The sequence below is a fragment of the Puma concolor genome, chromosome A1 (assembly GCF_028749965.1).
Source record: "Puma concolor isolate L17-30 chromosome A1, mPumCon1.1.hap2, whole genome shotgun sequence".
Lineage (NCBI taxonomy): Eukaryota > Metazoa > Chordata > Mammalia > Carnivora > Felidae > Puma > Puma concolor.
In genome coordinates, this window is record NC_141667.1 from 7189559 (window position 1) to 7204959 (window position 15401).

At 46.6% G+C, this 15401-nt stretch overlaps 1 protein-coding gene across 10 annotated transcripts in view; it reads right to left on the reverse strand.

The window, feature by feature from the left end:
- SEMA5A (semaphorin 5A) overlaps nt 1-15401 on the reverse strand; it is a 482459-nt gene that overhangs the window by 133591 nt on the left and 333467 nt on the right. For all 10 annotated transcript variants that reach the window (XM_086675940.1, XM_086675881.1, XM_086675888.1 and 7 more), the window contains 3 exons: nt 14709-14994; nt 11548-11683; nt 4255-4459 (listed from right to left, as the gene is read on the reverse strand). In XM_086675940.1, the coding sequence (XP_086532066.1) occupies nt 4255-4459; nt 11548-11683; nt 14709-14994 (627 nt within the window). The remainder of the gene's footprint in view (nt 1-4254; nt 4460-11547; nt 11684-14708; nt 14995-15401) is intronic.

The window sequence follows — 15401 nt, forward strand, 5'->3', positions numbered from 1 at the left end:
GAAGTGCCAGAAACGATGGCATTCGCGGATCAAGTAAGGAGGAGAGCCGCGGAACACATGAGTGGTCAACGGGGCTCTGATTTTATCTTTGCAGAGAGAAAGTGAGCAGCTGTGTGCACGTGAGACTCAGTCACGTAGCAAGTCCGGGCGTACAATTTCTAAAGGAGTTGCCATATGCCAACTTGCCTCTTGCTCCGAGAAGCCCTTCAAAGAGGTCACTTATAAAACAGCAGCACAGTCATGGCCCAGATAATGCGCCTAGCCCTGCCTAGCTGGATCTTCAACAAGACAGAGACGCGAGCTGTAGCTAAGAGACCAGGGCTTGTCTGGAAAAGGCCGGTGGACTCAGGGGGGTGGCGGGCGGCAGGGATGAGACATTCAAGCTGCGAGAAGTACCAGGAACCACCGCGTGGCCAAGGTCTATTTCGCGTCGATTTTTAGACAATGCTGACAAATAAAATAAACCAACTTTCAAGTGGCCACTGGCGGGTTGTCTCCAATGCCTGTTAATTCAGGTAAAATCAAGGAGGGGCAGGGGGAGAAAATACACTTAGCACCAGACCTGGATTCCCAAACCCAAGATATCAAATTGACTTGAGTAGCAAGTTAGGAAGCACTCTGCTTCATGTTCGCTAGTTGTCAATGCTACCCTCCTCCTCTACCAGGTGAGCATTTATGAATTCCCGGGTAAAGATCCAGAAGGTGCTGCAATGGGCCTAGAAGGGCCCCAGCCACGTGTGCTCAGTATTAGCTTTAATATCAAAAAGGAGGAATGTTCCTGGTTTGCCTTGATGGGACTCTACTGGGAAGACATAAATAAAAGACCACATCAACATCAGCCTTTAGAATTTTAAGCCAAAATCTCTAATCTTTATCATCCCTACCTGTCAGGAACTGCTCGGCTCTTAGCAGGCTTAGTAAAAACAGACTGGCATTTTGGAATATTTTGTCTAATATTCCACTTTTACATTTCAATTCCTTGGGAAAACAAAAGAAACCTGTATGTTGGATCATTAAAAATAATACCATTTAAAACTAAATTTTATTCTAAATTAAAACGTACAAAAGAAGGGATTAGTCAGTGCTGTAAGAGATGTATGAAAAGATCCAGAACTTGGCTGAGACATGAAATTTGTAATCGGTATTAGTCCTACGGTTAGAATTATCAAGCTAGTCTAAACAAACTTAAATACCATCTATGCATCTAGCCACCACTGGAACTCTCCGAGCATCCGCTCCAAATCCCTGCACACGGTTTGAGGACTGCTCATGTTAGGACCCCACGTAGCCATGGTTATTTCTCTGTTCGAGGGGACCTTCACCCCCTGGAAATTCCTCTTCTTTTGAGATTAACAAAACCCGGACTAGTGAGACGTGGAGGCTGTAGGACAGTTCTGTGGTGTGGCTTCTTCCCCCGTAACCTCAGCCTGTGGTTCTCGTTAGCGACATCTTGATGGATGCCATGACTGAATTTGTAAATTATAGATTAAAATCTGAATCAGGTGTGTAGAACAACAACAACAAAAAGGAACCTCTGTAAGACACATGCGCTGAATGGCACATGGTGCATTGTAAACGAGCATCAGATTTGCAAACCTGGAGAGGAGACAACCTGGGGTAGCTAGCAACTGAGTCCAGAGCTAATCCCCTAGCTGCCTTGTGGGAGGGGGTGGGAGGGGGTTCAGGGGAGAGCAGGAGCCCAATCATGAGGTCATTCAAAACAGATAGAGGCAAGCAAGTTTCTAGAAAGATACACTCTTTAAAAAGCCATGGATGTTGACCATAATTTCATCTTAAATTCACAATTTACCCAAATTGATCTGTTGTGATTGGATTTAGATTCTGCGCAAGCTTATTGTCTGCAATAAAGATCTTCAAGGAGCACCTGGGTGGCTCAGTCAGTCCAGTGTCCGGCCCTTGATTTCGGCTCAGGTCCACGCCCCACCCCATCGGGCTCTGTGTGCTGATAGGGCTAAGCCTGCCTGGGATTCTCTCTTTCTCTCTCTCTCTCTCTCTCTCTCTCTCTGTGCCTCCTCCACTCAGACTCTTCTGTCTCTCTCTCAAAATAAATAAGTAAACTTACAAAAATTTAAAAAATATCTTCAAGTATTTTATTCCTGTGGGCAAGTTTTAAAAAGTGGTAGAAAAAGTTGCTCATTGCTAATGACTGAATGTGTGCGTCCTCCCAAAATTCATACTGAAGCCCTGATCTTCAAAGCAATGATATTTCGAGGCGGGGCTTTTGGGAGGTCATTAGGCCGTGAGGGTGGAGCCTCCATAAATGGGATTAGTGCTCTTTTAAAGAGACACAACAGAGATGATCTGTTTCCAGCGTGTGAGGACACAGCAAGGAGTTGGTCATCTACGGAGAATGAATGAGGACGAGGACACTCACCAGAAAACAAATTGGCTAGCACCTTGATCTTGAACTTCCAGCCTCCAGAAGGGTGAGAAATAGATTTGTAGATTAAGCCCTCCACCCCCACCCCACCTATGGTATTTTCTCATGGCAGCCTGAACTAAGACACCAGACACAATTAAAGGACAACAAGAGTGCCATCAGAAACCCTCAGAAGCTCGCTACAAATCATTATAAACACAAGGAAGCAAACCCCACCTTGTTAGGGCCTTGGTTGTGGGAAGGTCAGAATGCTCAGGCTGAGGCCCCTGCTCTGTACCGACCAGCCTCATCTCCCTTCGCCACCTCCACCCCCAGGTACGGATGAGGGACTCAACAGCCGCCTGGAGTTCCAAGATGACTCTATTCTCCGTGGCAGAGTCAACCAGAACACTTATGAAGAAAAACTAGGGAAACTTCTGGAAAGGTCCAGTTCACTCATTCCTCACCTTGCTACACATCCAGCCCTCTGTGGGGCATTAAGGATAAAAATGGCAGAAACCAAGACCTGATTTCTTCTTATGCTCTAACGAGCAAGACACACACTGCAATGGTACTTCTGTCTTCTCTTAAAAAACACCACAAACTTGAACTCCCAATCCCTTAGGATACCATATCAATCCTCTCTCTTCCAAGCCTTATTCATCATGGATGTTCCACCTAACTTCCTTCCTGCTCCTGACCATAGAGGCACTCATGGCCTCCTTTGTCAATCCCACAGTGACATCCCTGTCCTTACCTGACAACACAGGGGCACTGCCCCCAGGTGACCACTCCTGTACCTTCGCTGTTTCCCTCGTCCTGAAAGGCCAGGTCTTTCTCCTTAGTCAGCTATCAGCTTAAATGTCACCTCCTGGGAGAGACCAACCCTCAACAGCCAAGGATGGGAGCCCCCCGCCTCTTGCTAGCCCGTGGCTCTATTCATATTCACAGCATAAGCCAATCACTCTCTCGGTCCTTCCCCTCAGCGGCTGGCTGATGTTATGTTGTCCCCAGGAGAGCAGGATGTTGCCAGTCTGTTCACCATCTGACTCATCAGTGCTCATACGAACCACAAAATAGTAAAAATTCAATAAATGTTGGTGACTTCCCGAATAAAATCAACCAGTAGTGGGTATGAGATATTATAAACAACAAAAACAATAAAAACTGTGTTCTGTGAGAAAGGGGTCATTGGACAGGGCACTGGACAGAGGATGTAAGGATGGGGGCAGGCTCCGTGGTGAGGGGACTCTGCACGGGAGGACCTGAAGGCAAGGAAAAGCTGAACAGGTGTGCAGACTGAGACACAGTCACTGAGGCTGGTCTCAAGCACCCTTTCTGTGCCAGACGCCTGCCTCCAGTACCCAGTTACCTTGGAAACTGGACATGTCTAGCTGTCATCTATAATCTGAGAAATAGTGTTGCCGGTTTCTCTTCAAAGTATTTTGTTGTTTATGCCTCCAAACATATTCTTCAAAATTCTTCTATCTACATCCTACACCAGGAATATCTTGCGAGCACTGTTTGAATCCACTGAAAATCATTATGACAATCCCAGGATAATATTGCACCCAACAATGCCCTCCGATTGCATTGTCTTAAACTATACAAAGGAAAATGGTCTTGCCAAGAAAAGCCTTATTTTATGAGCACTTAAGAAACGACAGTTAAGAAACCAGGCGCTGTCTTCCCAACTAAAATTATGGCCAAGGTAATGTAAAAAGAGTGAAATTAAGTTCCCTACGAGAAACACAGAGGATGACGAAGACAAGGTTGGTTCGTGGGTTTTGCTGGGTGACAAAGAAGACCGACTTGCGGCTGGACATAGAAATCTCATGCTTAGGAAACTCTTCAGGGGAGGCGCCAACTCCTACCTGTGGCCAGATAGATGATGTGGACGAGCATGTCCCTGCCCTGCACCACGTCGACGGCCACGTGGGAAAAGCGGCTGTTGTCCTCCATGAAAGAGGGCACCGAGGTCACAGGCTGGACCACCTCGTGCATCAGGATGAACTTCTGAGCATCCTGCAGATTCCTTTCGGTCAGGTTCATGTACAGGCCCTGGTCCACCGTGCCACACTGCAAGGGAAAACAGGCCGTTACGGGGACCGGCCACCTGGACACGCACAGCTGATCCTGGCCACCCCGGCGGGAGGGGGACTCGGAAGGTTAAGATTGTCAGTGTGCAAACATGTGTGCTTCTCTGCTCTCTCCAAGGTCCCCCCTCCCTTGGGCCCCTCCCATTCTAGATTTAAACTCATCACATCTGGGGAGTCTCTCAACTCCATTACAGAAATATATGATCAGATGTTAAAAATTAATCCGGTAGAAATCAGTGCTGACTTTAATCTGAACGCATAGGAATGAAAACTCCCCATCACGTGTTGAAGTTACATAGAAGCTGTCTGGCCAAGTGCACACTACTATATCTGCCTGTAAATCAGGTGCCAAAATTGAAAATGCAGCAGTCGAGAACATCATATAGCTCTATTACTATCCCTACTGGAACGGTGGGTCTATAAGCAAGATATGGATTCCACGGAGATAGAATTAGGCCATTTTAATCTGTCAATTAAGTAATATTATTCCAGTAAATTTCACATGGGTACAAGGTACTGGTGGCTTTATTGCCTTGTGCTCATTCTCTAAGCCAGAGGGAGGGAGGAAGGGAGAAGTGGAAAGAGGAGGATAAAGGAAGAAACCAGGAAGAAGAAGGGAAGGAAAGAGATGTTGAGACAGAGGAGCCACCATGAACATGAATCTGGTATATAAAAGGGGGGGAAAAATCAGGCCCGGCAATGCTGAGAAGGGAATCCAGAGCTGGGCTGTGGAGAGACGGGCAGGTACCTGTGCAGGATGGTTTGGGGCAAAGATAAAGCAGACAGCAGGATGGGAAAGGGAGAAAAGCTTTCCTGGGGCAGAGCACACAATCAGAGAATCCCCACCGATCTTTCTCAACTCTTTCCGAAGCTTGAATCCTGGGGCCAACAAAGACTAACCCCCAGCAGAACTTCCCATAAGCAAGTTTGATGGAAACAGATTTCCCTGTCCATACCATCTGAGATTGCCGTTGATAACACGTCATTTCTAATACTTGGTTTTATCACAGGTTACAGGGGGAAAGTGTAAGATGGAAACTGCTTTTTAAAAATAGATGAGGGGCGCCTGGGTGGCTCAGTCGGTTGTGTCCGACTTCAGCTCAGGTCATGATCTCCTGGCCCGTGGGTTCGCACCCCGCGTCGGGCTCTGCGCTGACAGCTCAGCGCCTGGAGCCTGCTTCCGATTCTGTGTCTGCCTCTCTCTGCTCCTCCCCCACCCATGCTCTGTCTTAAGAAAGAAAAAGAAAAAATAAAATAAAAATAGGTGATAGTTTTTTGTAGCACTTGATAAAAATGCCCTACATGCTGTAAAATGATAAGCCGGTTGTAAAATTAGAGAGTGTCCGAAATGGATCCCGAGTCTTGTCCAATGTGCAATGTCCCATTTCCTTGCAGGGACAGTCCCTATGCCAGGCGATGGGTCCACAGGTGATGGGATCACGGCCAGGTGAAGGGCTCCGTGCTGCTGCCCCAGGAGCCATGCGGTCTCAAGTAAGATGCTGCTTCTCAGCTTCTGTCTCTACCTATAAAGTAGCTAGAAAAACACTTGCTCTATTCACTTCCCAGGGCAGTTGTGAGGCCAGCTGAGATCATCAGTGGAAGGCATTTGTAAATTAATTGAAAGTGCCTGTAGATGCCAAGGAACAAAACAGTGTGCCTGGCACAGAGAAGCCATTCAACCAATGGCAAATCTGTCTTGTAGCAGGACAGCAATTCTATGGTGCACTGGGCTTCAGTGGCCAGAGGGAAATGCATGAATAAGTAAAGGAAGGAATCAATGGGTGAATACACAGGCAGCTGCTCATGGGACAGGGGGCTGTGCTAGGAGATTTCACATCGTCATCATATTTAACAGTAGCACTTAAGGGACAGGGACGTTGCCTGTTAACAAATGTGTTACCAAATGAAAGTACTCTCCCAGACTCCGTCTGAGGTCTACCCAGGTGAGCTCTGGCTCTGAGAGTGACTTTGTGTTTGCCAGATTGCTCTTCCTGAAACCGATGACGGTGCTTAAGCATAGGTGGCACTTAGTTACCTACTTGTTGGGTGAAGTTTAACACACAGGTTTTGTGTCTTAGGCACAGTGTGTGGTTTTTGTTATTGTTGTTGTTGTTTAATGCATCGCAGAAATCAGGAGTCATAACACAAAACTGAGGACCTTGTGCTGCTCTCGAGGAATCTGGGGGTCTGCAAGAGCCTGGGGGCCTCCTTGGACTAGAGCTGGGTAGTAGGACCACTGACCTCCCCTTATCATTTTTTTTTTTTTTACCCTGGACCCCATATCTTAAGTCATCAACCTGAACTGCCATTGTGATATTGTGACTCGTAAGAAATACATATTTGGTTTTTGTCCTCTTTCTGACACACAGCTCCTAAAACCATGGGAATTTTTTAAGTGTCAAGAGCAGTAAAGGTGCCTTTTGTCATGTTAACGAGGCACCTCTGGGCCAGTTGGCTAGAGACCCAATCACATAATTAGAAGATAGGGAACTTTCAGCCCACCCCTGACCTCCAGGGAGGGGAGAGGGGATGGAGACGGAGTTCAATCACCAATAACCAATGATTCAATCAATCTTGCCTATGTAAGGAAGCCTCCGTAAAACCCCAAAAGACACAGGGTTCAGATGGTCTCTGGGTTGGTGAACATGTGGAGATTTAGGGCTCAGAGAGGGCACGGAGTAGCTCTGCGCCTTTCCCCAGACCTGGCCTGGTGTATCGCCTCCAGAGTTAGGTCATTTCATAACAAACCAGTAATCTAGTCAATAAAATGTTTCTCTGAGTTCTGTGAGCCCCACTAGCAAAGTAATTGAACCCAGGGCAGCGATCATTGGAATTTTCCATTGGTAACCAGAGGTTCCGAAGCACAGGTGAGGAACTGGACTTCAGATCAGCACCTGAAGTGGCAAGAGGTGGGGCAGAAGGCTTGTAGAGCTGACCCTTGTACCTGTGAGATCCGATGCTCTCTCCTGGTAAATAGTGTCCGAATTGAGTTGAATGGTAGGACACCCAGACGGTGCTGGGAAATTACTTCACGGTACGGGAAAAACTACCACACATCGGAACTGGGTAACAACATCGTTGGCCAGGAACTAATTTTGAACTCTGCTCTACAACGTCTTGGTTTATTTTTCCAGCCTATAATAAATATCTCACCCAAGGATTCTTTCTCATATTTTGAAAGCTATTTAGATTTACAGTATATATTTATTGGGTCGTAAGTAACCCATCTAGCTCTCTAATGCGCTGCAAATTCTCTAGCTGTGCCTCACACACTGGGTTCCCGCAGGTGTCTCTGTGACACCTTGGGGACTCCGTGCAAGAGGGTAACAAGACAAATGTCACGGTCCTCAAGTGGGTTACAAACCACAATGGTTGTCTTGCTACCACTTCTGAAAGTAAAAAAGACAGTCATTCGACTAATTTTTTTAATGCTATAATACTTGCATTTTTGTTTGTTGCAGAGACAATAGATGCCATCCTCTTTCCAGTTTGCTGGAGTTTTGTGCAGCTCCACAATCACCCGGCCTTGTGCTCAGAGTGCCCGATCTGATTGGCTCTCTTCTTCCCATCTTACTGCAAACGTGCGCTGTGTATCACAGGGTCCCGAGGACCTGGTCAACCCCTTCATTTGGCCCAAGAATGACCTCCTCATCTGTCTGACCATTTAAGGGTCTGTTTTCCATTCTGGCTCCATCATTTCTGATTGGTGGTTGTCAAAAACGCACAGAAAATTGCGGAGTCTGTCCACTGGGTCTGGATGGTGTTTCCTGTTACCGACCAATGCTGTTTTCCTAGTGAAGTTCAGGGCCAAGATGACTTGGACCGCAGGCTCTAACGGGGTAGGTTTCCATAGAACTACTTACGGTGGTTTCTAGATTGCAACTATAAAAACGCTATCTTTTGCTGTTTTGTTATTGTTCTCAATTGAGGTTTACATCTTGCAAAATGAGGCACTGTCCTTCCCGACCCATTCTTCTTCCTGAACCTGAATCACATTTCTGTTCCTCCAACTAACTTGCTAGTTCTTATTATAAATGCTGCATAAAATTCCAAATGTCACTAGGCAAACAAGAATGGAAAAAATTGAACCACTTCTCACTGGTGGTTACTGCAAACATAACGACTAGTGGAAGGATCCTTAATTCAAAATGTATTCCCACCCTGTGCCAGCTACATCGTCTCATGAATATCAGTAAGGATGCTAATGCTATCATGGTTATCAAATACGATAAACCAAAAGAAAACCATTGGTACATTTTTGTACCAGAAAATATACAAGGAATTGTCGTCATCTAAAATTTGAGTTCCCCTGGGGCGCCTGGGTGGCTCAGTCGGTTGAGCGTCTGACTTCGGCTCAGGTCACGATCTCACGGTTGACGAGTTCGAGCCCCGCGTCGGGCTCTGTGCTGACAGCTCGGAGCCTGGAGTCTGTTTCGGATTCTGTGTCTCCCTCTCTCTCTGACCCTCCCCCGTTCATGCTCTGTCTCTCTCTGTCTCAAAAATAAATAAACATTAAAAAAAAAATTTTAAATTTTAGTTCCCTGTAAATCTTAAATTCTACCCTAACAAGTTAAGCCCAGCTAAGCAAGCTTCCTGCCTGAAATGCATGTCACATTTGCGCAAGCTTCATTTGTTATATGGCATGAACCTACTCCCATCTCATAAACGTGAGTAAGCCTCTCCGTGTGACACTGGCATTATAAAACCAGAGGCCTGTGGCCTTAGGAAACGAGAGATTTTGCTGTGTGCTACAAATATGTTCAGACAAAAGGGCTAAAAGTTATCCACTGCCTGGAGGTGGTAAGGCATCAGGGGTTTATTAAGTCACTGTTCATTATGAAGACTTTTGCAATAGAAACATCAAGGCATTAAGAGTACACTGTAAATAAAGGGAGCATCTTCGTTAATTGTTTTTCACCTTCAGGACTTTACAAAGCACCTTCTTAAGAGCAATGATATATTCCACCTTCAGGATTTTACGGAGGGCCTTCTTAAACAGTTACGCTGTACCCCATCATCTGAGGACAGGGAGAAATTCAGATGGAGACTCAACAAAGGGGCAAAGCATCAATGTTCAGTTAATAATGACATAAACTGTCTATGCCATAGGAGCCGTGGTCACTTCAGGTTTGGTTCCCACTAAGCTGTTAGCCGCTTGACCTGTGATATGAATCTCTTTGTACTGAACCAGTACTGAATTTTCTGAGTAGCAGGGCTAGGGTAATACATATAAATTGGTTACTCGGTTTCCTGACTTCTAAAGCATGGATGACGATGCCTACCTTACAGAGCTGGGGAGAGGAGACAGCAGGGCAGGTATATAAAGCATTGACACAATGTGGGACCCCAGAAGGCACCCAGTGAATGGTCCCTAAGAGTCACCTTCTCCAACTACATTCTACAGTCAGCAAGACACATTAATCAATATTACCAAAGTTTATTCCTAAAATATTCCTGTGCCTTCGTATCCCACTTTCCTCATCTTATTGATGAGAACAAGAGACAGAAGATGCTAACAGAATGCCCCAGTAAAGCAGCAAAATGGGAAAGAGGTTGTAAAAACCACCCATCTGTCCCCAATCCCATGCTCTTAAATTACCAAAAATTTGATTAAAAAAAATTCTTTCAAAACAGTTACAATTGAACAGTCCCTGCCAAAGTCCAAGGAAGGTATAAAATAATTGAACCCTTTCTGTACTCCTAGTTTTCTCAAAAGCCAAAAGTTTTAGGTGTTGGGATGATCAACCAACCAGAACGTGGATGCCTGGGTACAGAACCCAGTTCTAACTTGGATTAGTTACCATAACTAACTAACGGTCTTTTAGCCAGAAGAGGGTGGGGCTTTGCATCTGAGGACTGGCGTTGAGATCTCAGCTCAGCAACTGATCAGCCAGTGTCCTTGGCCTGACTGAATCTCTGCCCGGAGGCTTGGCACCCCTCTCTGTCTGCAGGAGAATTTGTTACTGATCCCAACACCGTTGCCAGTGGGCAACATGATGAGCACAGAGTCTTGAACGTGGCGGTACTAAAAATTACACGCACGATGACGACGACAATGATCGTATGAGCATCCGTGTCAGAAGGGAGGCCCTAGAGGGAAGCCTGCTGCTGCGGTCTGAATGTTTGTGTCTCCCCCAAATGCATATGTTGAACCCCCAACCCTCAAGGTGGCTGTCTTTGGAGATGGGGCCTGGAAGGGAGTAATTAAGGTTCAGTGGGTTCACAAGGGTGGGGCCTTGATCCCACAGGATTAGGGTCTCTCCCCAGTCACTGAGGAAAGGCTACGTGAGGACACAGTCAGAAGGTGGCCATTTTTAAGAGAGGAAGCGATTCACCAGAAACTGAATCAGCCAGAACCTTGATCTTGGACTTCCAGCCTCCAGAACTGTGACGAAACATACGTCTGTCATTCACACCGCCCAGTCGGTGGTATTTTGTGATGGCCACCTGAGCAGACTAATACACTTGCTGATGGACCAGACATGAGGAAATCACATTTCTTTTGGTCCCAGCTTCTTCTGAACATCGGAAGATGAGAGAAAATGACGTGGAGCCCCTTATAGCTCAAACATCCTGCAATTTTGTGATTCGTGAGCTAATGGCCACCACCTGCTCTGCTTCCCCCAGCTGCACCATCACGTCCCACTCACCCCGACAGGAAATCTCCCCACGTTCACCAATTAGTGCTCTAATTCTGTTTGCGCGTCTCCACTGCTCTGTGCCCTGGGCTCCATTCACTACGGCGTCATTCATTAGGGATCAGAGCTTCTGGGGACACAGGGTCCGCCATCATTAGCACTAATTGAAGCTTGGCTTCCCACCCTGCTGCTTTATTCTGGCCTTTTTCAGCTCAGTCTCGGCGTCCCAGCTGACAAAAGGCCCCTTTTCGGCCCGGGGCACCTCAGCGGACAAAAGGCCTCGGCCATATTCCATGAGCCAGGCTGAGCGTGGGCACGTCCGTGAGGGTCAGGGGAGACCCCAGCTGCGTTGTGCATGTACCCAGCTTTACACTGTCCCAGGCTGTCTACACAAGAGGAATGAGTGCCTTCCCCACCCCCCTGAAATTACCTGGAAGTTGGGGTTGGGGTTGGGATACGGCAGCCAGGCGGAGCGCGAGTTCTCCTGGTACTTGAAGGGCCCGTTGAAGGCCTGGGAGACGGCACTCAGGTTGAAGACACACACGGCCGACGCAGCGATGCTGTTCCTGGGGGGAGGGGGAGGGAAGAGAGAGGAAAGGGGGCAGGTCAGAGTCCTGCGGGGACCCCTAGCGCAGGCACCTTCCGGAGAACCTCAGGATCACAGTGTCCTAAGTCCCCCCCAACAGGGATGAAGCCAAAGCAGTGACTGATGTCACTCTGTGGTCTCCTTGTGGGAGAACAAACACTTGGGTGCAGAAACAAGACTATTTAGCAGTTATGACACTTCTAATCCTGCCGGATGGGATTAATTCACTCAGCCGCAACAAGAGGACAGAGGGTTGTGAAGAGCCGTATGTCAGGCCTTTTAAAAACAGGAGGAAAAAGACGTTCTCCTCCGGGGGCTGGAGCCTCTCAACGGTCCGGGTGGCTCTTGTCCCAACTGTTCATCTGGTTCTTTCAGATGGCGGCGGGCAAACTGTGGCTGCTGCTTCTTTTTGTTAGATCCCCAGAGAGTGGTGTCTGTTTGCAAGCCTTTCAAAAATAATCAACCGAAAGCATTTTGCAAAAAGTCCCTGTCAGAGACCCTTCATTTATGTACATTTTTTTAATTCGAAAAGCATTTTAAGTCCGAAGGGTCAGAGAGAAAAATTTGACATGGCACTGACATAGGAAATCTCGAAACCTTAAATCAGAGTTCAGGCTCTGCCGAGACAGCTGTAAATGAGAGGCTCTCAGGAGTCCGGCGCCCTTTTGCTAACTGTGGAAACAGCAAAATATGGTCTGGTAAAAGAAATCTGCTTTTTTCGAGCACGGCTCGGGTTTTTGCTGTCTGTGAGCCACCGTTTTTAGACACCCGGGAACACAATGGTAAAACCTTCAGCGACTCCACGCGGTAGTAAGTAGGCCATTTCCTGCAGCCCAGCTCATGGCCAGGGGGTGAGAAAACCACCCAGTCCTAGGGCAGAATGAGCGAGGGGAGCGACCTTCATCCCCACTCCCCAGTGCTAAGAGACCTTGATGAATATACAGAGGCAAAGCAAACGATGAGCAGCAACACCAGAGAGCTGAGCCACAGCATGATGTACTCATCCACTGCTGGCTGCCTCCCATCATCATTTTCTTTGGTTTGGAGCAAGTCTTGTCAAGAATGTGGTCATCTGTCCAGAAGGTAAGACCAAGGCTGAGACATGAGAAGGAAGAGAGGTGGGGCGTATGGTGGAACTAGAAATGGATGGATCCGAAAGTTCTTCCCAAGACCTGGTGAGAGTAAGTGTTCGAGACAGAAAGGAAAGATCTAGTGATTCTATCTCTAATATAGATAAATGATAGATAGGTAGATAGACACATAGATGATAGATAGATTGATTGATAGATAGTAGATGATAGATGATAGATAGATAGATAGATAGATAGATAGATAGATAGACAGATATAGATAGATAGATAGATAGATAGATAGATAGATAGACAGATATAGATAGATGCTATATACTGGGTGATGTCCAATATGATGGACACTTGCAACACTAAACAAATCGTCTGGAATAGTCTGAAACTTATTTTTGCGAGTGTCTAAATTGACCATTGAATAGTCCAGACGCAGTATTTCCATAACTTTTTAAATTGTCTTTGCCCAGAGCCAGGGGAATGAACAGCTAAGTAAGCCCAGCTCCCATTGTGTGTAAAATTGATGTCAAGTCAGCAACTGAACATTCATCTTGCGCAGCCGACGCGATTTCTTAAACCGGGTTTTGGAAAGCAAATCAGCTTCAGAAACTATAAATTGATTTTTTAAAAGAAACGTATCAAGGAGGGAAAATAAGCTCTGGGGTTGAAAACCAGATTTACAATGAAGGTGGTCATGGTGGGGTGGGGGTGGGTGGGGCGCCATCCATTTCAGGCTTCTTCTAACTTCATGTCAGAAAGAAGACTCTTCACGGAGTAAATGTTATTATCGAGTGACTGTTAACACTTAAGCTCAGCAGGGGAGAGGACAGAGGGAAAGAGTAACATGGAAGGAAGGAGGAGATCAAGTGGTTCTACAGCAATTGCTGGGTAGGCATCCTCGATTCTCCCAGGACCCCGGGGTTTCCCTGGGATGCAGGACTCGTCTAGATGCTGAAGCTGGGACGATCCCAGACAAGCCAGGATGGCTGGTCATCCCACACTCTTTATCAGCACTTTTAAACTGCCTTGATTCCATTTTTTCTGCATTGTTAAGTTGCCAGAATAGAGACTCAAAGATGGTCCGAAGCAGAGTCCACACTGCGGACCACGGTTACCACTGAAAGGGGGCCCAGAGTCTGAGTATGAAAAGGGGATCTGTCACCCCTGGGGGCGGGATGTGATCCTGTTGAATCTTTCACTGCACACCAGCAAAGAATGGGAAATAGATGTGGGTCACGCTACAACTCCACCAGAGTAAGAGTGAACGAAAGATCAGGAAACTTCACATGCTTTCCCTTATCCAAAATTTAGCAGTTCTGGAGCTAGGAGTATCACCTCCCACAAGAAAAACAAAAAGATGTTATCTTTTTTTCAAGGATATTTTTAAAGTACAGTCATCATTTTAGAAAAGCCTGCCCAGGTTAGCCGTCTCCTAGAACAATGGTTGAAAATGTAGCTACGGGAAAGTGACAATGTGCATTTCACTTACGACCGGAGGTGTGGGCACGAAATATACTACTCAAAGATCAGACTCAGAAAACACTGCCTTCATTGTGCCCAAACGCGTAACTGCATATGGAAAAAAAATGCGTCTAATATGTACCAGCATTTCAGACAGTGCCCAGAACACATTGGTGAATCAGGAAGGAGAAAATTACAGTCCGGTAACTTGATGCTACAATTACCTAAGGACAGATTGAAACTTTTTTTGCTTCACTTTATTTCCCGAATACCAAGTCTCAGAAATCACACTGTATTTGCATAATATTTAATTCATACTCAAACATTTCTTTGGCCGTTGGCCCAGTAAAATAAGAAAGATTTCCTTTAAAGCAACTTTCCAACTTCTCAAAGGTCAAAGAACAGCAGACGCATGCACCATGGACAGAGGAGCAGGGAAAGAATTTTCTTCCAGTTACTTACACGTTGGTGGTAAAGATGCCATAGATCAGATCCAGCTCGGGCAGGAAGAAAGTGCTCTGCAGTTCGTTGTAGTAAAAGGGGACCTCCCCAGGCCGGGAGCAGTTCAGGCGAGCCTTCATGAACGTGGTCCAGGTGTCCTCCAGTAGGAACCGCCCCCCGATGTCATTCTTGCAGACCCGGGCAGCTCTGGAGAACACGGTTTTCCCACAGTCGTGCTCCACGGCGTTTTCTCGGAAAAAGAAGTAGGTGAAATTTCCGATGTCGTAAGATGACACGAAGTTTGGTTCTGGAGACAAGAGGGAAGAAGAAAAGTGTGAACATTCATATGGTATCTCTGTATGTCTTACCTCCTCAGTGTTTTTTCCAAGGACACATGCTTTTGTGCAGACAATGCCTGGCTCCTAAGGGACGAACGAGAGCCCCATGAGCAGCTCGGTGACCTGTGCTAAGGACAGAACACTGTACACAAGTCCTAAGTGGCAAGGAATCGCCCACACGATTCCACACATAAGCATCCTGAGTTAACACAGCACCCAGTCACAGGACGCTAATGCCATCAAAACTGGGCAGCAACTTTTGCAATAGACTTTTAAAGCAACATATACTAGTTTATTTGTATATCGTGACATGCTCTTCAGAAAGAGTGGGACGGGGGCGCCTGGGTGGCTCAGTAGGTTGAGCGTCTGTCTGACT